The sequence below is a fragment of the Aulonocara sp. 'chitande type north' Nkhata Bay genome, linkage group LG12 (assembly GCF_057382095.1).
Source record: "Aulonocara sp. 'chitande type north' Nkhata Bay isolate Kocher_YH1m ecotype deep benthic linkage group LG12, A_spYH_male_GT1.1, whole genome shotgun sequence".
Classification (NCBI taxonomy): Eukaryota; Metazoa; Chordata; class Actinopteri; order Cichliformes; family Cichlidae; genus Aulonocara; species Aulonocara sp. 'chitande type north' Nkhata Bay.
In genome coordinates this window covers 26,174,552-26,199,382 of record NC_141355.1, presented here as the reverse complement: position 1 = coordinate 26,199,382, position 24,831 = coordinate 26,174,552, and the positions used below count along the sequence as shown (strand labels likewise).

At 39.8% G+C, this 24,831-nt stretch overlaps 3 protein-coding genes across 4 annotated transcripts in view; all 3 read left to right on the top strand.

Annotated features, from left to right (window-relative positions):
• Positions 1-1,089: 1,089 nt before the first annotated feature.
• On the top strand, positions 1,090-19,390 carry zng1a (Zn regulated GTPase metalloprotein activator 1A). 2 transcript variants are annotated; one of them, XM_086314665.1, is made up of 16 exons: positions 1,090-1,293; positions 2,335-2,474; positions 2,631-2,717; positions 3,119-3,215; positions 6,285-6,376; positions 8,170-8,229; positions 9,829-9,866; positions 11,028-11,074; positions 12,503-12,589; positions 12,683-12,727; positions 13,293-13,349; positions 15,853-15,904; positions 17,775-17,843; positions 17,937-18,002; positions 18,121-18,244; positions 18,886-19,390. In XM_086314665.1, the coding sequence occupies exons 2-16, from the start codon at positions 2,369-2,371 to the stop codon at positions 18,957-18,959; spliced, it is 1,101 nt and encodes a 366-aa protein (XP_086170791.1). In that variant the 5' UTR covers positions 1,090-1,293; positions 2,335-2,368; the 3' UTR covers positions 18,960-19,390. The 2 variants fall into 2 exon arrangements, with proteins under 2 accessions (XP_086170791.1, XP_086170790.1); XM_086314664.1 differs by having other exon boundaries at positions 1,097-1,293; positions 2,330-2,474.
• Positions 19,391-20,705: 1,315 nt separating this feature from the next.
• foxd5 (forkhead box D5) lies at positions 20,706-22,050 on the top strand. Its single transcript, XM_086312935.1, has one exon. The coding sequence runs from the start codon at positions 20,820-20,822 to the stop codon at positions 21,864-21,866; it is 1,047 nt and encodes a 348-aa protein (XP_086169061.1). The 5' UTR covers positions 20,706-20,819; the 3' UTR covers positions 21,867-22,050.
• Positions 22,051-23,033: 983 nt separating this feature from the next.
• Positions 23,034-24,831, top strand: part of pgm5 (phosphoglucomutase 5) — a 29,792-nt gene continuing 27,994 nt past the window's right edge. The window contains exon 1 of the mRNA XM_086314663.1: positions 23,034-23,640. Within this exon, the coding sequence (XP_086170789.1) occupies positions 23,383-23,640 (258 nt within the window). The 5' untranslated portion in view covers positions 23,034-23,382. The remainder of the gene's footprint in view (positions 23,641-24,831) is intronic.

Genomic DNA, 24,831 nt, shown 5'->3' with positions numbered 1-24,831 from the left:
ACATCACTTTTCAAGTGTCTCACACAGACACTTGACAATACAAGGAGATAACACAGTGAGACTACACAAAACCAAGGATGACTCCCAAACAGAATCAAAAACCAAACTCAGAATGCGAGAAGAATCATAGAAATAAACAAAACTCAGTCCAAACAAGGAATCATAGTTAAGGCTCGGGAATAACAATTAAATATTGTCAAAAAACTCACAGTCTTGAAATACATACCATGGATTATAACCAAACGAAGAATACTTAACAATAACAAAAAACAAACAAGCTCAGGGCTCAAAACGGACAACCATGACAATAACTAAAATAGCAAAGACAAAACTACTAAATTAAGTCTTTAGGATTAAAATTGTCTGTAACTATTGCTTACTGTCTTCAAACAACAGGTAAATTTTGCATAAGAAGAAAGTAAATAAAAGACTAAATGCAATATTTAAGTAACTGAGCCTAATATAAAAATGTTTCCTATTGACAAGTGTCCTATCAGTAATGTTTGAAGGTTTATCGATCTGGAGAAGTTAAAGTAAATTGTGGCTTTAAATTTTTAGTTGTAATATCTGTTTTCTGTCATATATCTGTAACACAGGGGATCACATTGTGATCCTGGGTGATGTCTGATATTTAGCCTCTCTATAAATTTCACAAACTCAAACTTTTGAAGACAGTTGATAAACGAAAAATAAACGTGGGAAGCTGTTGCAGCTGACTCCATATTCCTTATACAGCGGCCTTTTATAGAATACTAAAACAATATTAATCCAATATACAGAATCATAAATGTGCTGCACTGTATTAATGCTACTATTATATGTTATATCTAAAAGTTTCCTTTATAAAAATCTGCCCATGTGACACGCTTTGTCATGAACTGTTTTTTGTCCCCACCGTGTGGTTGTTTGCCACCATCAACCAGGACCAGGTCCGTGTAGAGAAACTGTCTCTAGAGCCGAGAGAAACCACACGTTAGCGTATTTATTTTAATGAAAAAAAAGTTTTAAATGTTTAGAAGAATTTCTTTGTAATTTATTCTTTGTAATTTCCACCTTTAGCGTTTACTCTGCCTGTTGAGTTCATCGCTGGTAGCAAAAGCGGAACTTTGTCCTTGCTTCAGGATTTGAGCGGAGTGTAGACGGTGTAACACGCTGTCTAATCAACAGCAGTGGAGACGAGTGCTTTTTGATGAAACTTCAAGTGTTTGCAATTTTATGAAGAACAGCCTTTTAATTAATTCATAGCAACTCGAAGGAAGTCCGGTTGTTTCTGTTGTCATTGTGATTCAGCAGGTAGGAGAGACAACGGTTCCTCCTCGTTATTCTTCATTATGTTATACAGGCGATTCTGGTGGCTCGTACGATTGTGGACAGATCCACTCATCGTGGGCATGAATGTAGCAGTAATTTTAGATTTTTGATGATTTCTTGAAAGGGTTTTTTATTTAAATTTATTTCTTATTAATTTTTTTAAGGTTGAATGATTATGCAGCATACGTTTTTAGTAACTTTAACAAAGAAGAATTGGTTGCACAAGTATGGATTTATTTTGGATTTTCTCTGATCCACACAAATATTTACATACACTGACTTCAGTCTGTTAGTAAGTTGCGCTGAAGGCTCTAAAATGTCTTAACCAGATCAGACCAATGCCTGCTAACTTCCCATCAGTAATCATGGCTCATTATAAGTGGTAGAAGTGTCAGGAAACCAGCAAATTTAAATAAACTGCCAATTCTGCCAAGAAGAGTAGTCAAATATAGGAACTGTGGCAGAACTTTGTTGATGGCTAACAAAAGAATCTGGTCAAGTGCAACTTGCTAAGGGGTATTTAAAAATATTAGTTTGGGTACACATCTATATTTAAATCTGTTTGTATAATTTTTTCCCTGTGTGGATTTGAGAAATTCCTAAATGAACTCAAACTTGTGCACCTACTTCTTGTGTTTTAAAGTAGTTGGTGATGTATGTTGAACAATCATGACGAGTGTATGTAAACTTTTGATCACAACTGTATAATTCAGTGAATGTCACTTTTGCTGTTCTGGTAAAACTGTGGAGAACATTACATCTGCTGGTTTGTTTAGACTTGTAAACATTTCTCTATTATACAGTAAGTCCCTTTCTAAAAAATTCTCATAGGCCTGTTCAGTCATGTGTTATGACACAACTGAAGAAAATGTGCCTGAGTTATGTTTTTATTCATGGATTTCTTCGGCATATTGTTTAACTAATGTCATTAACCTTTTTCTCCAGATGTACTAAGTAATTATTATTATTATTTACTGTGCATATCTTCAGCAATATGTGTTTTGTGCTTATTGGTCAGGTCAGATAAACCTTGTGCACCTAAAACATAATTTCTGGCATGATGTTGGATGAGGATGATGATTGCCCAGAGTTGGTGCCCATCGACACACAGCCGGGTCCTCCCGTAGGGCAAATACCGGTCACTATCATCACAGGCTATCTTGGTGAGCGAGATCTGTATTACGAGCTGCTTTAATGAGCTTATAAAAGAGTTATAATCTGAGACTAAGCTGCAGGGTATTGTTTACTCAGCCTGTGTTACATCATAAGTATGGTACTAATATCACTCCTTATATGTTTCTGTATTTATTTATTCATAGGTGCTGGAAAAACTACACTCCTGAACTATATCCTTACAGAACAACACAACAAGCGGATTGCTGTCATACTAAATGAATTTGGAGAAGGTAGTAAACCGTTAATATGCCTCAGAGAAATCAAAAGCAGGCGTTATTTTTGCCTGTTTTGTTCTGTTTTCTTGGTGACAGGTGAATGATTGTTGTTGTTATTTCCTCTGATTTCCACTAGAGGGCAGCACAGTAACAAACTTACACTGATATACAAAAAGCCAAAGTTTTTCATCTAGATTTTTTAAAGTTAGGAACTGCATTTGAAGTATGGCATTGTTGCCTTCATTTATGTTCAGTCAAGCAGTGGACAGTTTTGTAGTTTAGCCTATTTACATTTGTGTTTTTATTAGTTTGATTGGTGTGAAAACCTCATTTGACATCTTTATAGATCTTGTAAATGTTGAATGTATTGGTATAAATTTCTAGGTGTGAATCGCTCATCTTTCCTCTTCTTGCAGGCAGTGCCCTTGAGAAGTCCCTTGCAGTGAGTCAGGCAGGAGAGCTATACGAGGAGTGGCTAGAACTGAGGAACGGCTGCCTCTGCTGCTCTGTCAAGTATGTAGAGTAGCTAAAGCCCATTTAGTGTTGAGTTAGCATTAAGAATATACATTTTGACTCATTTCTATTTCTAATAAGACATTATAATACTACTACTGTGGTAATAATTGGTGCATTTTTATGTGAGATTGGAAAAGTATGAGATTTCTTTTCAGTGTGACAGCCATCTCCGATAAAACTCATAGTTTCACTCTGATTTTTCAGGGATATTATTATGCAATGATTTTTAAACACATGTATAATTTCTGGCACTATGGGTCCCACGATCAAAAAATAAATAAATAAATTATCCTCTCATTCACATTTTGTCAGATATAGAGGAATACTGAAGATATTGAAATATGAAATAATACAAAGAGGATCATGAATAAAAGTGTCTGCGAAGAAAAAATATGTTACAAATTTTGAATTTCTGAAGGTGTCGCCTTTTACATTACTTCAGCATCTTAACCAGCTACATAAGATATTCATAGGAAATAATTACTAGATATGTGCTATATGTAGTTTTTTTTAGTGTGATTTCTTGCGATCATAATGTTCTTTAGACCATCAGCATGTTGTGTGGGTTTACAGAAACAGTCCTTTTCAAGTTTCCAGCTTCATTAGTCCCCAGTTATTGCAGTCTTAGATCAGAGCCCACACCAATGCCTGCAACGTCCGGTCAGCGTCACCTTAACATAAACTTGCGAGAGGATACTCTGTGAATCATGTCTTCATCATCAAACTGTCGCAAAGAAACTGGGACATTAGACCTGTGGAAACCTGGACTTTGGTTTGATGAATTACCTTCAGTTGTGGTTTCTTTGTGAGTCACAAAGTGTGCGTTTCCGACCACAAAGCGTGAAGGAGGATGTGGGACTGATTTGTGCGTACAGTGAGGGTATAATTTGTGAGCATAGTTTTTTTTAAATAAACTAAAATACATCTGTTGTGTCTGTAAGGCTTATTTGACCAACAGGAAGATTAAGTGCTGTATCACTTGACCAGTTTGAATTGTTTTATATATTTATTGTTACTTTTTGCAAAAGTATTTATTGAGAGTGACCAACATGGACAGGATTTGGAATGGGTTTTAGTGTTAAAGTTAGAGAGGTGATGCTGACATGGTTTGGAAATGTGCAGAGGAGGGATAGTAGATATGTTGGATTAAGGATATTAGATTAGATTAGATAGAACTTTATTAATCCCTCGGGTGGGTTCCTCTGGGAAATTCGATTTCCAAAAAAGCACAGCACCGACAGAAGTTACAGAGTTACAGAATATTATATATATATATATATAATACACACACACACACACACACACACACACACACACACACACACACACACATATATATATATATAAATACAGAGACAATATAAATAAAATATACGAAGGGGATAAATAGAATAAATAGGAATAAAAATAAAAATACAAGTGAATTGCACATTTCAAGTATTGAGTCTATTGCACCGTTGACTATTTACAAAAGTATTGCACAAAAGGTATTGTACAGTGAGGTGAAGAGGCACTACAGCTTAGTTGTTCCCCCCTCCTTTGTCCTCCTGTTTCCCCTCCCTCTCCCCTCCAGAGAGGAGTTAAACAGTCTGATGGCGTGTGGGACAAAGGAGTTTTTAAGTCTGTTAGTTCTTGTCTTGGGGAGAAGCAACCTGTCACTGAACAGACTCTTCTGGTTGTTAATGGCCGTGTGCAGAGGATGCCTGGCATTGTCCATAATGTCCATCAGTTTCTTTAATGTCCTTTTCTCTGCCACTGTCACCAGAGTGTCCAGCTTCATGCCGACCACAGAGCTAGCCCTCCTGATCAGTTTCTCCAGCCTGGATGAGTCCTTCTTTGCTGTGCTGCTCCCCCAGCACACCACAGCATAGAAAAGTACTCCAGCAACCACCGACTGGTAAAACATCCTCAGGAGCTTCCTGCAGATGTTAAAAGACCTCAGCCTCCTGAGGAAGTACAGTCGGCTTTGGGCTTTTTTATACAGGTGCTCTGTGTTGCATGACCAGTCCAGTTTATTGTCCACCCACAGCCCGAGGTACTTGTACTTGTTGACCACCTCCACCTCCTCCCCCTCTATCTGAACCGGCAGTGGACCTGCTCTAGACCTCCCGAAGTCCACAACCAGTTCCTTAGTCTTTGAGGTGTTGAGTTGCAGGTGGTTTGTGTGACTCCATGCGACAAAGTTCCTCACCAGACTTCTGTACTCCTCTTCCTGATCATCCCAGATACACCCCATGATGGCTGTGTCGTCTGCAAACTTCTGAATGTGGCATAATTCAGAGTTGTAGCAGAAGTCAGAGGTGTACAGGGTGAAGAGAAGAGGGGACAGCACAGTTCCCTGTGGTGCTCCTGTGCTGCTGACCACAGTGTCAGACGTGATGTCCTTCAGCCTGACGTACTGTGGTCTGTCGGTGAGGTAGTCGGAGATTGCATTTGTAGCTGCCAGGCAGGAGGAAAAGAGGAAGATCACTGAGAAGATTCATGGATGTAGTGAAGGAGGACATATATAGGGCTGGTGTGACAGAGGAGGATGGTAGGGTTGGGTGAAATGAAGGCAGACGATCTGCTGTGGAGACCCCTAAAGGGAAAAACCTAAAGAAGAAGAAGAAGTGATATATGTTTCATATATTTTATATGTGAACTTACCTTATATCCTACATTCATAATTCTTTGTATATGGTATTGTTCTATAACAGGGGTGTCCAGTGAATTTTCTCTGTTGGCCTCCGTTGGGGCCTGATCAGAGCATCTTATCAGTGGCAGTTTATAAAAAGATAAAATGACTATTGAGCAGAATTGAGTTCCCCATTTTTGGTGTGGCCCTCCACAGCAAAACCCAGTTTCTCATGTGGCCTCCACTGCTCTGTAATGTAGAGATGATTGAAAATATATATAAAAATATAAACATAAATGAGCGGGTATTCAGTCCTTGATTTTGGCTGTTTTGTCAAATAAGAGTTTGTATTGTGTTTTCTTGGATAAGACGATAGGATGTCAATTGGCAAGTTAAATATAAGCTGTCTTTAGTTATTGGTCATTGGGTTTTTTTGTTTTGTTTTTTTTAAGGGACAATGGTCTCAAAGCCATTGAAAACCTGATGGAGAAGAAAGGAAAGTTTGACTACATCTTGTTAGAAACCACTGGACTTGCTGATCCAGGTAACATACTTTTTCATTTTTTTGGAGAAGTTAGAATATGTTGAGCATATATGTGTGTTTGTTTGTAGCTGATTTTAATCTGCAGCACAGGCAGCAAACATTCAGTTATTTGCTGGTTCTGTGAAACCTCAGTCACCAGCTGTTCCACCAGGTGGTGTGTGCGGGCTGGAAGCAGTTTTTTTACAGCCCCCCCCCCCCACACACACACACACACACACACAGATGTCATGTCATGAACGTCAGATCTTATTTTTTCGCAGTCTCTGTGTCTGCCAGTCGGTTATTGATTGATTTTTATCATAAATCTTAAATTCACAATTTCAGCTGCTACGTTTTATATCCTGAATGCTAGAGAAAGTTGAACACACCAGTTAAAGTTTTTCAAGTCATGTAAAGGTAAAGATTGGTGTAAACTAGAACCAACAAGGGATGATGGTTGATTCTAGTGTCTTGGCCAGCTCGGGCCTATCTCTGTGGTTTTTGTTCTTCCTGTGCTTGCGTGGGTTTCCTCTGGCTTGCACAGATTTATTCTGTGTTTGAATGCACTGTTTGCATGTATGGTTAAATATGGCTTTGGTCAGTAAGGCTAGAGTAGTGCTAAATTAATGTCAGTCTACTTCCAGTACTGTTTTGACAGGCTAAACGATCTGTTTTAGTGAGATAAAATTCTTGCCTAGAAGTTTTAACCCTCTCAAGGTGGGCGTTGCAGATTTGCAACAGTTAAAAACTAACAACCTGATTACCCCACATACATATTTTATGAGATTTTATTTTATTCAGAAGTACCACTGCAGGACTTGGTTGTGCATTAGCAACAAAAAGTTTAATTTGAGCCTGAGAGGGTTAAAAAGTGAACCATAATTCTTTATTTAGGTTTCTGTATCGTTATGGTAACAGTGTCTCTCTCTGCCTTGCTACACCACATCCCCTTCCTGATGCAACCCCAGTTGAACCAGCTTCTTCTTGCCGAGCAAATGTATTAACCACTGCACTAAGACGTTTACTAGGGATATTCATCTCAAGTTTACCATTTTATAACTAACTGCTGTGATAGTATTGCTATCCATTCATTGCTTAGGCTTGAATCACAAAATCAGTGTTGGGCTATAACAAGGCGAGTGCTATAACATTTGGGATGTGCCACTAAATGACAGGTGTCAGGCGCTAATGGCTTACACAAAAGACAGAACCAACTGAGGACGCTCAGAGTGGGTCTAGGGCTCGCGTCTCTGCCACGTCATTGGCTTGTTACGGACGAGGACAGGTCTGTCATTGGCTCTGGCAGTGCTGTCAGTCATAAAGACTCCCAAGGGGATTATCTCATTTCTTTCAAGAAGAGGCTGGATGAGTTATGTGAAACATGCCACTCAAAAACAGTGTTTTCATTACACGTGCATCAAATATTTACAATGCTTTCTTATTCTGGCTTGGCACTTAGACAAAGGGAGCTATGTGAACAAGCGGTGGCTGGCATGGTAACAGAGGGTCTTGTAATAACCACGTCCTCAGGAAAATAGAAACAAGTCAAATGTACGAGAAGGACAGGAACAACTGAAGGCTTCAGATATTGGTTTTGTTTAAAACACAGACAAAAAATGCATGAAAGGTTTGTGAGAATAATTAAAGTGTTTACTACATATTTGCTGGTTCTTTTGTTCAAATAAAAGACGTACTATTAAGATGTCTTGAATCTGTGGAAATTGTGATAGCTAAAGCATTTTCAAATAAATCAGAAAGAAAATTGTCAGTGGATCTAGCCCTTGGTATCAGACACTTTGCATTTCCTCTGACAGGAGCTGTGGCCTCCATGTTCTGGGTTGATGCAGAGCTTGGCAGTGACATCTATCTGGACGGTAAGAGATATGTAATGATGTAAGTTTGTACTTTGGCGCTTTTGCTGTGTCTGTCAGGTTTTTTGACTTTGCAGCTGTAAAGCCCATCACACATCTACTTCCTATGTAGAGATAAACAGAGATAATGGCGTCTTTGGTGAGGCGTGAAATCACATTTCAAATGTTTACGTTTTATTGCACCCTTCTCTAGTTGCGTGCACATATTGTAAGTCTTTCCATTTGAATGTGTTTGCCTTTATTGTGTTTGTAAAGACGGAGAATTAAAAGTATAAAGCAACAGTTTAAAAACCAAATAGTTTAAGAAACGTATTTTTCATCAGGTGCATGCACACTTGCGTCATGTAAGGTAAATGTGAAAGCCTCCACTCTTAACACTCTTTAGCAGTTGCTTTCACTGTTAATGTACTGCTGCACGTGTTTCTGCTATGTCACACTGTGTCGCGCGCGCACACACACACACACACACACACACACACACACACGGAGCAGCAGAGAACTGCAAACAGCTGACATTTGTGGCTGGATTTCTATCTGTTTTGGTGCTCATGCAAACAGCCTTTAACTACACTAAACACTTTCTTTAGTTAAAAATTGTTCTGAATTTGATTAATTGCAACTTTTTCACTGCAGAGTTGATTAATTTGAAAATCCCAGCACAGATCTTATTATTCTGTACAAATAACATGATAATAGTGTTGTCAGTATAAAGATCCTAATGTAAACTCTGGTGTGTTTACTTAAGCTTCTCTGGTCCCTTATGTGTATAACTACTACTACTATTACTACCTGTTCTGTACCATTAAAAACAAAATTTGAACGGAATTAAAATATTCTTAAAGGCTAAAATTTAGGTTTTCTGTTTCGGGCCTATGAAGCTCAAATTGCAGAATAAATGTGATTTTAAAAAACATGATCACACTGGCTTAAATTCTGCGTGTTTTTTTTATTTTTTTTATTTATTTTTTTATAGCGATGACGTACATTCGACAAAAGTATTGGGCCACACCTTTTAATCCTTGAATTCTAGTCTTCTCAGTCCTATTTTCAAAAGTACATAAATATAAAACAGAGCACCTCACCATGCGGTCTGCCTTTACAAACATGAAAGAATGGGTTGTTCTAAAGAGCGCACTGAATTCATTCATTCATATGTGGTGTTATTGCAAAGTGGAACTGCTTAACAACCAACTGGCAGCAGGTCAGCGAGTGCTGAGGTGGATGCAGCCTCAATAACTGACATTAACATCAGCATGAAACCTGTGCACCGGGAGCTTCACGGCATGGGTTTTCACGGGTGAGCAGTTCCTGTAGGTGTTATATTTGGGTGGAGCTGTACTTTTGTCCATGTAGTGTATCTGACTTGGCCAAATTGTGTCTACTTTAAATGGTACCTTGGTTCTCACGCTCAATACTCAGCTGTCTACTCTGTTGTTACAGGCTACAAAACCAAAAGTGTTCTCGAAATAATTCAGACAAAGTAGCTCAGACAGACAAAACCAAACACCAACAGGCAGCTGCTGCACAGAGAGGACAAGCACAAGTTGTGGTTTCGCCTTTAATTCACTAATCCTCGATATGTGGTGTTTTTGTCTCTCCTAGGCATCGTCACTGTCATTGATGCCAAGTATGGACTGCAGGTTTGTGTTGTGTACTTTTGAGTAGCTTTGAGACATTTAGTACTAAAATAATTACTCAAGACAGACAAGATGTTCAAGAAACGGTCTGCAATGAGCATTTGAGTTTAATAATTTGGGAGATTTTGAACTGTTTAATAAGTTCACTTTGCATTGTGGGGACATTCTGATTGATCTTTCACACTGAATAATTAATAATAGGAAGAAAATAACTGTTAGTTGTAGTCTTGACCATGTCAGTCAGCTTCAGTGCAAATTCTGAGTAGTAGCTAAACTCATTTAGTGACTTTTTGGTGCTAAACTTGTGCAGTTGTTTGTTAACCTGCAGTAAACAGCAATAGATACGCAGTCACATCCTGCCCCCTTTGTGCTACTTAAAAGGAGTGGGGCAAGTGACATCTAGATAATGGGCTCTAATTTGAAGGTGTCATACTCACTGAGGTGACACATTTCATGGCCTAGGCGCTGTCCTCTCCTCAAAGGCAACGTGAAGAAACTCCTGACAGAAAGACAGGGGATTTAAATCTTAGTGAAAGAGTAATGGATATCAGAGATGTGACCATGTAATAGGAATGTCACATCCACTCACCTGTCTCTCCTTTCATCTATCTCATCAAATATCTGTCTGTCCTAAATTTATATAAATCTATCTGCCCCTGACTTTTCAGTCCCAGGAGAGAGGATGTCAGATAAAAGCAGCAATTGGTCATTCTATTAGGTTTTATTTAATACATTTTTTGTCATTCAGTCCTCTAGAGACAAAGCTGTGGTGATTCAGCCGATGACAGATTAATGTCACACTGGCACTAAGGGTCAGGACCCAGATTAACACCTCCTGCTCTCCCTGTTATTACATATTAAGCTGTTTTGGAAAATGCAGCACCCCCAGTGCAGTCTTTTGTGTCCCATCCAGCAAGAAGAGGAGATAAAAAGAAAATGGAAAGTGATCTCCCGTGGTTCCACGTGTTAAGAAAATCACTTAATTTGCAGATATTAAACGCAGGCCTTTCTTATCTATCTCAGTGTCACATTTTTGTACATATTAGCTATTCTGATTCTTGAAAGAACGCATAAAGCATGAGCAATGCAGCCCCTTTAAATTCTTATTATTATTTGTCATTTTGACGTTGCATTTGTAACTTATCTCCACTCTCCACATGTTAGCAACTAGCAGAGGAAAAAGCAGATGGACTTGTCAATGAAGCAGCCAGGTAAGTTGGCTGTATTTTTTTTTAAATAATTTCTTTGGAAGCAGGAGCCATTTATTGTCTTTGCAAAGCTATGCTAACAAACTTTATAATTACTGTGCAGACATGAATAGGGTGGATTTCCCAAAATTACAGACAGAACCAACCGCACAGTATCGCCATCATCAAGCTTTTATGACTCAATGTGGACTCTGCTCTCGTCGCGGCTCTGTGTTTGTCTCCCAGCTTGTGTCTTACAGCAGCTGTGTGCTGTTGTCGTTGAACAAATATGCTGATGACAAAAGAGCAGTTGCGTGACCTTTTGCATCCTTTGTCTTTGTGTATTCACCTCTAAACTAAACAGTGCTCAAGTCTCACTTGAGTTTGCTGTGCATTTCACGTTGCTACACATTAGGACTTACTAATACATGCCCATGCTACTGTATTATTTAGCCTCTTTTTTCCGCTGGAAAATTGACACACTTAATCACAATGAAAAGAGGTGCGGTAGATGGTTGCCGGTCATGTATAACTTAACTTTTGTGGTTGTCAGTGTCGGTTTTATTTCTGTTGCACACTTGAAAGCAACAAGGTTGGTCAAAGTGCTTTACAAGTTAATTTCAAACAAACAAGATAAAACCACATATCAATGAAACAAAACCAGTCAAACTGACTAAAAACAAGTTGGAAAAAACCAAACAAACGCCACAGCGTAAAACACCTGATGGGAAAATGAGCTTGAAAAAATGCCATGGTAAAAGCATTCATTTTAAGATGGGATTTAAAAATATCTCGACTAGATGTTCTAAATGCAGTTTTAGGATTATATAAGTCGAGCAGCTGGTTAAGAAGTAGCACCAAAAGTGAGTAAAAGAATCCTAAAATCAATTCGAAAATGGGCAGGGCCCTGTGTAAACCTGCTAAGACTGGAGTTATGTGATCATGTTAAAGAGATGTGCAGCAATATTTAGGACTAACTGGAAGCAAAGGAGAGATTAATGTGTGCACAATCAAATTACAGAGAGTTACAGTAGTTTAATCCAGAGGTGATGATGCAATGATAAGTTGGAGGAAGTTGAGATTTTACTTTGGCAATTTGAGAAAACCAATAAGAACTGGTCTTAACAACTGTGTTCACTTGCTTCTCTAATATAAAATAAACTGACTAAAAACTTCTGTAGATGTACATCAAATATTAATGTTGTGAAAGGTGTTGCAGGTGCATAAATACTAGAAATGCTCTTTTAGCCAGTTGCCAGGCAAGATCATGACTGCATAATATCTGATTATAGATAAGAACCTTCATGGGACTGAGGTGTACCTGTGTGTCAGGTTTTCTACACTTCTTTGTGGGTTTTGTTTTGTTTTTTGTCCATTGTTGGTGTCATAGAAAATTTAAAGTGCGTGTTCACTTGTCACATGAACTCAGCGTTGTCTTTATTATCCTTTCAGACAAATTGCTGTTGCTGACTTGACCATTATCAACAAAACAGACTTGGTGACGGAGGAGGAACTAAAGGAAGTCAAAGACACTGTCAGGTCAGCATTCAATATTTTGTCCTGGTTGTCATCTCCCTATTTAGGTGTCTGTAGAGTGGATATGTGTAAAGTTTATGGTTTCTCTGACTTCAGGTCTATAAATGGGCTCGTCAAGATCATAGAAACCCAAAGATCAAGGTGAGTGGTAAGGTATAGGGAATCGTGTTGTGAGAAAGGGTTAAGTGGCTTCTCTGTGGCCTGGTCCCCTGCTGTGTTTGGTGTGACTCCTGCTCAGATCTTTGTGTCAAAGATAAAGCTGTTCAGACGTGACTTGCACATGTACAAACACAAACTGCTGTGACCTGAGTAAACACCAAACCCCTGCGTGGTGTCCAGTTTCCCACAAGGCTTTGCTCTCTGACCCCAGGTCTGCATATGTGCGAATGCGCATGCATCCAAATATGTGTGCGCACGCACCCTGCTGTGCGTTATTGAACCCAGGTAGCATCTGGCTAACACAAGCATAACTCCTTCAGAGTTCAGAACTGGGTGAGCAGATGAAAGACGCCATGCAGCGAGGGGTTAACCGAAAAAACATTGTCAAAACTTTTGGGGGTTTTGTGCCTAATTCAGCTGACTTGGTTACTTTGTTTTAGAAAAGTTTAAATGTCTGGCTTAATTTATTGATTTATTACTCAACTTGGTGTGGAATTTAAATTAAACTAAAGAATAAAATAAAATAACTTGTGATCTTTGTCTGCAGGGTTGATCTCTCTGAAGTGTTGGATCTGCATTCCTTCGACAGTAAGGACGGAGCAAAGTGAGTCAGTTTAATGTAACTCAAGTTATTATTGAAAGCCAAACATAACATCAGTGTAGATAACTGGTACACGTGTAAGTGCTGCATGATTATTGACATCCTCATATGAAGAAACAGATTTTCAAAATAAAGCTTAAACTAAAGATGATACAAATATTTATGTTGAGGTGTTTAAGGTATGTTACTGAGAATAAGAACTGACGTGAAACCCTAAAGAAATTCAAGAAAATATATTGACATAAAAGCATTTCAGAGCTGAAATCTTTCTTTGGCACTTTATTAATGCATTGTCCAGTTTATGTACTGCTCACTACTTATATCTGTTGTCCTCATCTCAAAAACTTGCAGTCCAAAGATAAAAACATAATAATTTTGATGCCACTGATGGCCTCTGCTGCTACTTTGAACTGTCTACCCAGCAGTCCTGATACCGTGGTGACCATGTTTCTCCCTAATTAACAGACTCTTTTATTGAGCATCCCTCTGTTACACCACAGGATGATCATCACATTGTATCCCCTGTAGAATGCCATTATAATGAAAAGAATCAGTGTTCATCCCTTCATGTGAATGTGTTAAAGCTCTCTTACATGCCCCGAGTCACTGTCTCTGGGCCAGCTGCAGAGGATTAGTGCTGTGTGTGTCCATTGGCTCCCGAGGAGTTTCCCTTGTCCCAAAAGATAGCTCCTTTACCCCTGCCTTTGAGATCACGGGCCCCGCCTCCCTTCAATCCCATGCTGGCTGTTTGAAGCGGCCCCCCGCCGCTCAGCCTGTGTGGCACTAACAGCACGCAGGGCTCAAGCAGCTGGACACAACATTTAGCCTCCTTGTGAGGTCAGGGAGAAGTGGGGGCACAAGGGCTGTAGTTTGTTTGGAAGTGTTGGTGGGTGTTCTGTAGGATTTAATTGGCATTTCTAAAGCCTTTGCAAGTCTGTTTAGAGCTGTAATTAAGCACAGCATACATTGCATTATACTTTGAGATCAAACACAAAGAAGAAATCTCTAAAGTCCACTTCTTTTCTGTAGAAGATTAGGAGGAAACAGATAAAAGTCATCAGTAGGGTCAAGTACATTTGCAGTTGGTTAACCTTTATTTAATAATGAAGGCCATAATGATAATGTTTTTGCAATAGGCAGTAATACATAAAAGTAAACATACCACAAAATCAGAATTAAACTTTGCAGCTTTCGAGACAACGGAGATGGTTCCAAGCATTTTTTCCAGATGCCATTTTTAGATAGAAGCTTAAACCTGTCTGGCTGGTTAACCTCAAAAACAAAGCAGTGGCTTCTTATGAGCTCAGCATCAGTGTTTAATTGTTATTGATCACTCCTGACCAACTCTGGAGGAAAAAGTGAATTCTTTTTTCTGCTTGTGTTTTTTTTTTTTTTTTTTTTAATGAAATGAAATAATTCCAGGTATAGCAGCAAACTTCATAACTTGTGCTTCATCTTAAAGTCCATTGAGGGGATCCCACTGTCCGCAGTAGGAAGCACTGCAATAAGCAATAAACCCCTTAGAATAACTGTTACCAATTTAAAATAATAACAGTGTGAGATCAACACAAACAGGTTCTTAAATGTCCCGCGACGTCAGCTATCAGAGAAGAGGACACACAGTACAAAAATAGTAGAGGCAGCTCCAAAGGCACAAAATGTAATTGGTGGTCTAACATAACATAATATGCAAAGAGTATATATATATAATTAGATTAAATTAGATTTTTTAAAATTTTGCTTCTGTACACCACTGCAGTGGGCTTTAAGTCAAAACAATAGGGTTAAACTATTGCATTAACTGTTTAGGAATTACAGATATTATCCACAATCTCCCATTTTCAGAGGCTCAAATGTAATTGGACAAAGAAATAATTTTTTTAAGTAATTACTTTTTAAATTTTTATTTAAAAAACACTGGTCAATAACTCCCAACACTGTTTCTCCCCCTGCTCTGCTAAGCTTTTACTGCAGCTGCCTTCAGTTGCTGCTCATTTGTGGATTTTTCTGCCTTCAGCAGCTCTGGATGCTCTGTTAGGTTGAAACCAGGTTACTGACATGCACTGTGGACCTCATATATAGAGTTTCCAGTGTACAGTTACCAAATATCAAAGTTCATCACTTAGAATCATCTTTAGATCTTTTAGCTGCTTAATCTGTCATGAAATAATAAGAAAACGGGTCTCACCTGGCTGTGAAACTACTCGACAGTCCTATTATGTTTAAGCCTCTGAAAAACAGGAGGCTGTGTAAAAAAAGAAAAAAAGAAAAGAAAATGTCTGTAATTCCTAAATAGTTCATGATGTAGTTTTGTTACACCCTTTGAATAAACGCTGAAAGTCTGCACTTCAACCATTTCATTTAAAATCCAATGGGGTGGCGTACAGAGGCAAAACTGCAAATACTCTACTGTAATATTTTAAAAATGAGGTTGATTTACTTTATCTGTTTTTATCTGAGTGTCACAAAAAATCTATGTAAAACCATAATTTCTCTTATCTCGAAGTCTTGCAGAGAAACTCCAACTTGTCAAACCTACAAGAGCACATCTTGACAAGGTATTGTCTCTTTCAGTTGATTTATTTCCTGTTCTTGAGCTTTGTACACCACTGGGAGTTTTTCTTGTTTTGTTTGCTAATTTATTTCAACACATCATTTCCTACGGGAGAAAGAGGGCTTCATTGTCCTCAGGCTAAAACTCTGCCCTGCATTCCCCTGGGCTGTCTCACTGTAGTGAAAAATCCCTTTTTGTGATTAGATCAACTTGAGGCTTTTGATGTTTTTTATGACATTTTAAACAAACCCTGACTGAGTCATACACAACTTAACATTCACAGCTGACAGACTTGCAGTACTGAGCAAAAGTTGAAAGTCGGTCTTTGTTTCTTTATATTTTGGTAGGAAAATGTGGAATAGGTGCAGTGATTTATTGAATCATGCACGTAAATACAATATTTCCACATTACTTCAGTAATATTGAGGTCCGGGCTCTGGGGAGGCCAGTCCAAGACTAATGGTCTTCTAGTGTGTGCTTTTCTATCCATGTATGCTTTTACTTGACTGCCAGTGTGTTTGGGATCATTGTCATGCTGAAAAAATGAAGCTGTTGCCGATCAGATACTTTCCAGATGGTATTGCATGGTGGATCAAAATCACACTGTACTTTCCTTCATTTGTAATTCCATCAATTTTGACATGATGCCCAACACCACTGGCTGGAAAGTAGCTCCAAATCATGACAGAGCCTCCATCGTGTAAACACTCACTGCTGTATCTCTCTGCTGACCTCTGCCTTATACACTGATGAGAATTTGTACCAAAGCTTCATCATGCCATCAGACCTGTTGCCACTTGTTTTTCAGCCCAGTTCTTTCTATTTGGCACACAACAGCCGTTTGCAACCCTTTCAGAAAGCCTGAACAACTAAATATATAGAGAACTTGAGGGTCGCTCAAGAATTTTACGCAATATTGTGTGTTGACTAGATGATCACGACACTGGCAAGAATCTTCTCTGCGTTTTGTGGCGTTATAGTTGTTTAAACAGAATCCATTTATGAATCCAGGATGTTGGATATGAATACAAAATATAAAGTGTAACTCTAATCACAATTGTCTCTTGAGCTGATTTGTTTTCATATTAAATAATATTTGGCAAAACTTTGTTTCTTCCAGGGTTAGTTTCACATGGATATGCTCATCAGTTAATAGATCGTATGCTTCCTTTAAGCAATTAGGTCTCTTTCTGTTGTCACTTGTGCTTTATACCCATGAACTTTTATCACAGGATGAGGAGAGATTAGGGTTATTTGTGTGGGTAAATCACAGCATTGTTGTCTTTTTCTCTCAGGTTTCCTTTCCCGCATGAAGCTCAACAGGCACACTCTCAATCCCCTCCACCTCTTCTCCCCCCATGTTGCTCTTTTCATGTAAATGAGAATGCTCTTATTCTGTTGTTATACTAAAAGACAAGGAAGTATATAACTTTAACACTTTGACACAAAACCCCTCAAATATCTGCAAAGTGCCCTTTAAATGCTGTGAGGAAGTATGGAGGGGAGGGACTGTGTTTCTGTGTGAGAGAGAGGAAAAAGAGAGGGGGGGGGGGGGGGGGGTGATAAAAAAAAAGGAGTGTGGAGCTGGGTTTCAGGTGCCACGTGGGGTCGTGTTGTTTCTCACGTTCATTTACAAAGTCATCAGTTTGGGTGCTAGAAAAACACTTCTTTTGTTTAGCTTTCATTACGACTTTGCTAGTTTCAGTAAACTGAAAATTTATGTGAATTTGTGTTTGAAGTAAATCCCATCAGTTCTGCTCAGGGCACAAACGTATAGAAACCAAGCATGTTTGAAGTATATACTTTTAATTTTAAAAGTAATAATATTTTTCTAATTATATGTTTGATTTTGATATTGTATGTTGCATCCTCAGAGTATTTTAACTGTGACCTTTGAAATTGCTGGGGATTTGTCTGAGGACGCCTTGAACGCCTTCATCCAGGTGAACACGCTCTTCATCATTCATATCTCTGCTGTTATTGCTAATTATATGCAAAACGGCAACGTCCTTTGAATTTATTTTCCTCCGTTTCAGGATCTGCTGTGGGAAAAGATTTTCTGTAACAAAGACGGGCAGCCGATGAGCGTCATCCGCTTAAAGGTACAGCACAACACAATAGACACCCCGGTGGCGACAGTGATCAATAATGTCAGCCTTATTAACTACTGTAATCAGTTCCAAATGTGTGGTTAATGTGTCACCGGTGTGTTTTTTACAGGGCATAGTGTCGTTTGCAGATAAAGGCCACCAAGTGATCCTGCAGGGGGTTCACGAGCTGTACGAGCTGAATGAGACGCAACAGCTCTGGGAGAACCCGCGAATAAACCGGCTTGTCTTTATAGGTGAAGACGCACACACACTTTTTTGTGTTTATGCACCTCATACCACTCTGGAACAGTATCACACTCCAGCTGTGTTTAGCTGACTCTGTGGGTTGCTTTGAAAAGCTGTAAAAACAACTTTGTTGATGTTGAGACTTTTGCTCATAGAAACTATTTTTACTCTACCGGTTTACTTTATTCTGTGTTGTAACTTGATTTTGTATTAACAGCACTTTAATTTACTGTGATTCCTCCTACTTTTGATTTATTTATCTCTATTTTATTGTAAATCACTTTGACTGCATATCAGTGAAAAACACAATTTTTGCTTTCTTACTACTTAAAATTCAGCATGTTGCATTAAACGATTAAAATGGTCTTTTGTTATAGATTTTTAAATCATTCTCTGTGCCAGTATTGACTACATGGAGATAGTTTACTAACGTTTATTCACCATTGTAAAATTGTTTTTCTGGTTATAAAAAAAAAAAAAATCATAAATTTTCTTTGCGTCCTAGTTTTCTGTCTAGCTTACTTATTGGTCATTAATAACCAAAGGACGTTACTGTAAATGGAGGCATTTTATCTGCAGTGGAAAAAACTCCTACACTTTTCATATCTGTGTGTGGCCAAACTTTATTAAAATCCACTTTGTTTTGCAGGAAGGAACCTGGACAAGGACATTCTGCAGGAAAAGTTTGTTTCTACAGTGCTACTCGGCTCAGAGAAAAATTAGCTTCAAGCCCTTTTTTCCTCTTCTTCGCTTCAGATTTTGACTCTGGAGCAAAAGCGTTGGGGCTGGCTGTCCTGCGATTGTCATTCAGACTCCTTTTCTATATGAAGATTTGGTAGATCAGAGGGTGGATAAAGTGTTTAGGCACTAGTGTCCATCACAGCCTGCTTTAAAAGCTACGTTTAGAAGGAGTTGTAGATTCTGACCCTGAAAATTTACCCAAAACAAGTCCAGTGATTTAATTAATCCATTGCATTTTTAGAAAGTTTTATTTAATAAAATAAACATATTTACAAAGTTAGGAGCCAACCCAGCAATGCACATGCTCTGCTACTTGGGGAATGGATGGTACTTGAAGTGGTCCTACCTATGTTTCCCACTTTGAATATGTGGATTTTAAATTATTCAAAATAAACGTTTGTTTTTCTTCTGAAGTATGTATTCTACTGATTTCCTGATAAACCTACTCAAAACAATTGTTTTTCATCAGTTTCCTGGTAAAATAGCATCACTGCTTGTAAATATTGTTCTGAATAGATAAATGTAAGTAGCACGGTTTTCTTTAAATTAATTTCCTTTTCAAAAAATACACTGTGTCATTTATTTTCTTTTGAATAATGCAGTTATTTGACAATACTGTGAGGGGCGCGCCTCACAGTATTGTCAAATAATAGCGCTTGCAGCTTTAGTTGATGATTGTAACACTTGACAAATTCGCCCTTGACAAATACAGCTACTCTATTTTTATTTTTTATTTTTGGTATTTGTTACTTAAGCCTTCATTGATACAGGTATGTGAGAACCATCTCTTGCGCGCACAGTAGGTCCTGTCAGGTGAAGAAATGGGTGGAGTTTCCCCAACTTAGTCATTTGCAATGGAGATGCTACAGCAGCGCTGTTTTAGCACATGTCTGATGTCGGCCAGGTTTGCTTTAAGAACGGCTTTGCATTACATTTGTCGCGATTGTAAAACCAAGGTGCGCGAAAACACAAAGCGCACCGTGCAGCTGTGCCGTTTCCGACTGCGATTCTGATGCTGATGGCCTCGTTAAGGCGACTGCTGCAGCTTTTCTTAACTGGCTGCGGGAAGCCCTACCATGGCCATTTTCATGGTCAAACCACCCACGGGCATCCAGAGGTGGCAAACTAAACGAACCCACAGGGGGTTCCGAGTGAGAAAGCCTTGATTTCTTATCACGTGCTAGACCTGGTGTTAAAATTCTCAAGACACCCCCCCACACGCACACACCACTCTGCTGCTGTGCGATTTGTAATATAAAATGTAAGTTTTAACTTGTTATTTGTTTCTTAGAACAAGACAGTTACAGGTCGATGAAGAATCAAAGATTTCGATACCGGCAACCATAAAGCGAAAAAAACAAACAAACCCAAACCCAACAACTAGTAAATCAGATGCAATGTTTTTTGTATAAGAGTGTGTGTGCGCGCGCGCGCCGCGCAATTTGACTTGTCTCCGCTTCCAGGATTTGTATAACTGAAATAAAACGCGTAATAAACACAATAATAACATACTGGCACCGTGGTGTTTCTATGTATTGTGTGAATGGGCCTTACGCACATCAGGACCACGCAATCCCCCTTTCCTCATTTGTTTGCTTCCCGGGGCTCCCCGCGGTGTAAGGCTACTCTGATAGGTCCAGAGGGTTAATGGGACTGGCCTGCAGGGCAGCAGCTTACTAGGATATAAAGCCACAGCTCTCATCACGATAGCACAAGGAGTATCAATAGATTCGCTTTTACGCACAGTCGAGGGGCCTGTTGGTTTTTACGCACGGCAAACCATTAAGGCCTCTTTGGCACAGTTTAGTTTTTACGCGTTTGTGAGAAATCTTAGGTGTGACCATGACTCTCTCAAGTGAATTTGAAGCTTCACAACATGCCGGATTGCCTATACAAGAGGATGCGATTGACATAGTAGGCGAGGATGTCCACTATCGAAATGAGTGCTCTACGGGTTCCTCAGCAGAATCTGGTGCGGAATTTGACTCTTCAGAACCAGAATCGTCGGGGGAAAGCGAGAACAGTTTCTGCGCAGACGCACCGGCGTCAAGGAAAGCCCAGAGCAGCTCGGTAAAGCCCCCGTACTCCTACATTGCTCTCATCACCATGGCTATCCTGCAGAGCCCGCTGAAGAAGCTAACGCTTAGTGGCATATGTGACTTCATTAGCAACAAGTTTCCCTACTACAGAGACAAGTTTCCCGCTTGGCAGAATTCGATCAGGCACAACCTCTCCCTTAACGACTGTTTCATCAAGATTCCGAGGGAGCCCGGAAACCCGGGAAAGGGCAACTACTGGTCTCTGGACCCTGCTTCGGAGGACATGTTCGACAACGGCAGTTTCCTTCGCCGGAGGAAACGGTTCAAGAGAAACCAGCCCGAGTTCGGCAAAGACGGACTGATGTTTTATTCCAGCTTTAACTGCTGCCGGCCGTACGGACACCCATATAGCATAACTGGCCAGGTAAGCCACACGGCTGCCTCTTCTATTCGTTACATGCCCCTGCAGGAAAGCATCATGATGCCTTCCTCATCCTACCACCTCCTACCACAACCCCTGAACAGCCACGGAAAGTGCGTTGGGCCTAAAGACTTAAGAGCACAGCTTTGCGCAGCAGAACCAGCTGAGCCGAAATCCGGCCCACAGGCAAAGTGCTCCTTCAGCATCGACAGCATCATGAGCAGACCCTCTTCTATCAGTCAGCACAACTCAAATCCACAGCAAGGCCCGCACGGTGCTCTCGGTTACGGTCAACTCATGCCTGGCCCTGCTGCCTGTTTGGTTCCGACCCTCCTGCAGCCTTCAAGGAATCAGTTTTGCCCTCCTCCCATCCTGAGCACTGCTCCTTTTATAAACGAGCACCTCAGACTGTCGTACCCTCGTTGCTGAACCCTTTGAAAACACTTTACAGTGTCTGTATGTTTGGCGTAGCTCATTTCTTAAAGAAATGTTTTTTTTATTGCATGATATTTATGTGCGTTATGTCTGTAAATAAGATGTGTTGTAATATATTTGTCAAGGTTGCTTCAGGGGAAAACTTCGTCAATGTGAATGTGTTTTTTTTATTAAGTAACGTGGCAAAATAAAATGAATATGTGGGAAACGATTGCAAGTTTTGTTATAATCTGAGTCAGTGCACAGTGCTCGTAAGAGCTATATGTGGATTTACTCAGAGCAGAAATTATTGTTTGTGTGTAAGTTTGAAAAACACTTAGATTTTCTATATTTCTGTAGTCTTTATTGATATTTGTACCTGAAGTACAGGTGATGCCAAACTTTTATTTTAGCTACAGCAAAAATGACTTACTATAATTTAACTGACAGTATTTACCGTAAGGGTTCAACATTGTGTTGGCCTGCTTCCTCTTGATCAACTGAACTCACTTGTAGTCTGCAGGCTACAAGAATGATGACAAAAATCAGGTTTTATTAAAGTAAGTCAATGTCAAATTATAAAAACACATTTCCAACCAGGAAATGAATAAAAGCTATACAAACGCAGGGCTTAAACTCGCACTGGTCATTGCCGATAAAATAATGAAACTCACTCAAATGAAAGTTAATTAGCAGGTTTTAGAAATGAAACTCTGTATCCCTAATTGGTACTCTCACGTTTACGTGTTTCATCAAGTATACAAAATAATAATAATGATAATTAAAAGTCACTTTTTCCATTCTGCCTCAAGGTCGCACTGTTTCCAAAATATTGGAGCAGATGTTAGCGCACTGAAGTTGGTCCGTGTTATGGGATGGGCTACTTAAGAATTTACAGAACACCCAGAATTCAAGATCTATCAAAACATTTTCAATTCAGAAAATAATAACAATTAAATAAAAACGGTACACTCTGATACTTCTAGATTTCTGTGACTATAGTAATGGCCTGGGTTAGAGTGAAAAGCACACACACACACAGGCGTGTCCGGTTGCAGACCGGTGCCGACACAATTCCCTTTTGCCATCAGTCAGATGTCTATTTTTGGCCGGAGGCTCAGCTGATTGTGAGTCTTGACGAGTCCACCCCTCCCTTATTTTTTTCTTCATAGTCAGTTGTTCAGGCTTATTAGAAGAGGGAGTTGTCCGCCAGCAGAGGAGGAGAGTGCTGGTGGCTGCTTAGCTCAGCCAGTACTATAGGATGCGACTCCTGGCTTGGGTCGAGGTGAAAACATTTTTGATTGGCTGTTTCTTGTCACTATAGCCATTTCGTCCCTGTGTGGGACTGCTGTCACCGCTTTTTTCCTCGACGGTGGGGAAACAACCTTTACTTCACTCTAGACTGACAAGTTGCATCTTTGAGCTGTTTCTATCGAACTTATTTTTGTACTCAGTGCTGTAAACTCCTACAAAACAAAACAAAACAAACAAACAAAAAACTCCACCAAACTTGCTTGATTGGTTAAAGAGGATGGAGACGAGCCCGATCCCGGTGGTGACGGTCCAAACCGCCCCCTTCGAGGACCAGCGGCCCGGCACCAATGGACTGCGGAGGAAGACTGCGGTGTTCGAGGGGAAGAAAAACTACTTGCAGAACTACATCCAGAGCGTGCTGTCCTCCATCGACCTGCGGGACCGACAGGGTTGCACCATGGTGGTGGGCAGCGACGGCCGCTACTTCAGCCGAGCTGCCATCGAGGTGATAGTGCAAATGGCAGCTGCAAACGGGGTAAGAATAGGGCGACCACCAGTGTCATGCATTTGTTCCTCTCTGTCAGCATGCAGGAGTCACTTGTAACCAGCAGTAATGTTACTGTTCTGCTCTGCGTTGGTGTGAGTTACTACAAGCAGGCTTAAACGCTTTTAGAAAAAACACTTCTTGTTGGAATGGAAGACCAGCGGAATAATTATTCAACTTCACCAACAAACTCAGGATGTTAATGTAGCCTATGGCTTCTTTTGACCTGCACATATGTTTAAATCATTAACACAGAGATGGAACAATTCACTGGGCTGGGAAATTTAGGGTCATCAGATGTTATTCTGCTACTTCTGGTGGGACTTTGGGAGTTTTATAATAAATCAGAATTGTGCAGTCGCTTATAGTTTTTTCACATTTGCAGTAATTGTTGATACTGATACATACAAACCTGCTGACTTGAATTTAACAAGTCAGCTGCAAATAGGTTAAAATAAGAAGACAAAGTGAGGCACTGAGGAGGAAAGTCCCTGCAGCTCTTAGGCTGTGAGATCTTTGCAGTTGGCTTGGAAAAGTTCCAAAGGAAAATTGGAAAGGAATATAATTTGTTTTGGGGATCAGTGCGTTTAAAAAAAATTCTTTCTGCTGGTCCAGCCAAATGTCTTCTGGTGTCAGCCTTATCAGCACTTCCATCCATCCTGCTCTATTTTCCTGCCTACGTCTGCCCCCCACCACCGCTAACACACTGCCTACACCTCGGTGTTCAATCTATCAAGGGCTAAGTCTACATGCTGGGGATCCTCTGTCATACTGCAAGGAAAAGAACCAGAAGGATAATAGAAACACTTGCCAACTACCCACCCAGTGCATGTGCTGTCCTTCTCAACACTGGTTACTGAGAAGATTCCATTTGTTAGGGCTTTCCCTCACTTTCTGATCTGTCCTTTATATACACATGCAACATTCCGGATGTTTAGAGGATGCCAGGAGAGCAAATTCCTCTCCAGTGAGGACAATTTTATTTAGAGAAGGAGAATTATGTTGGTGGTATTACCACTTTAGTATAAATAGAGGCGTAGTTCTGTTATTTAGGCATCCTTCTAGAGGGAGATCATTTGCCTTTTAAAGCAGGCAGCCAATTAGTCGCCTGCAGAATGACAAGATTCTTTGGGACAGGAAGTGATTTTTAACTTTTTGAAATCAGGAGAGAAACAAATGGAT

Bases quoted from the DNA above. Each gene is read 5' to 3' on its own strand.
- zng1a (XM_086314665.1), top strand. From the start codon at position 2,369: ATGATGTTGGATGAGGATGATGATTGCCCAGAGTTGGTGCCCATCGAC. The intron at 13,350-15,852 runs GTGAGTCAGTTT...CTTATCTCGAAG, and splicing joins GACAGTAAGGACGGAGCAAA to TCTTGCAGAGAAACTCCAAC. The intron at 18,245-18,885 runs GTGAAGACGCAC...TTTGTTTTGCAG, and splicing joins AAACCGGCTTGTCTTTATAG to GAAGGAACCTGGACAAGGAC.
- foxd5 (XM_086312935.1), top strand. From the start codon at position 20,820: ATGACTCTCTCAAGTGAATTTGAAGCTTCACAACATGCCGGATTGCCT.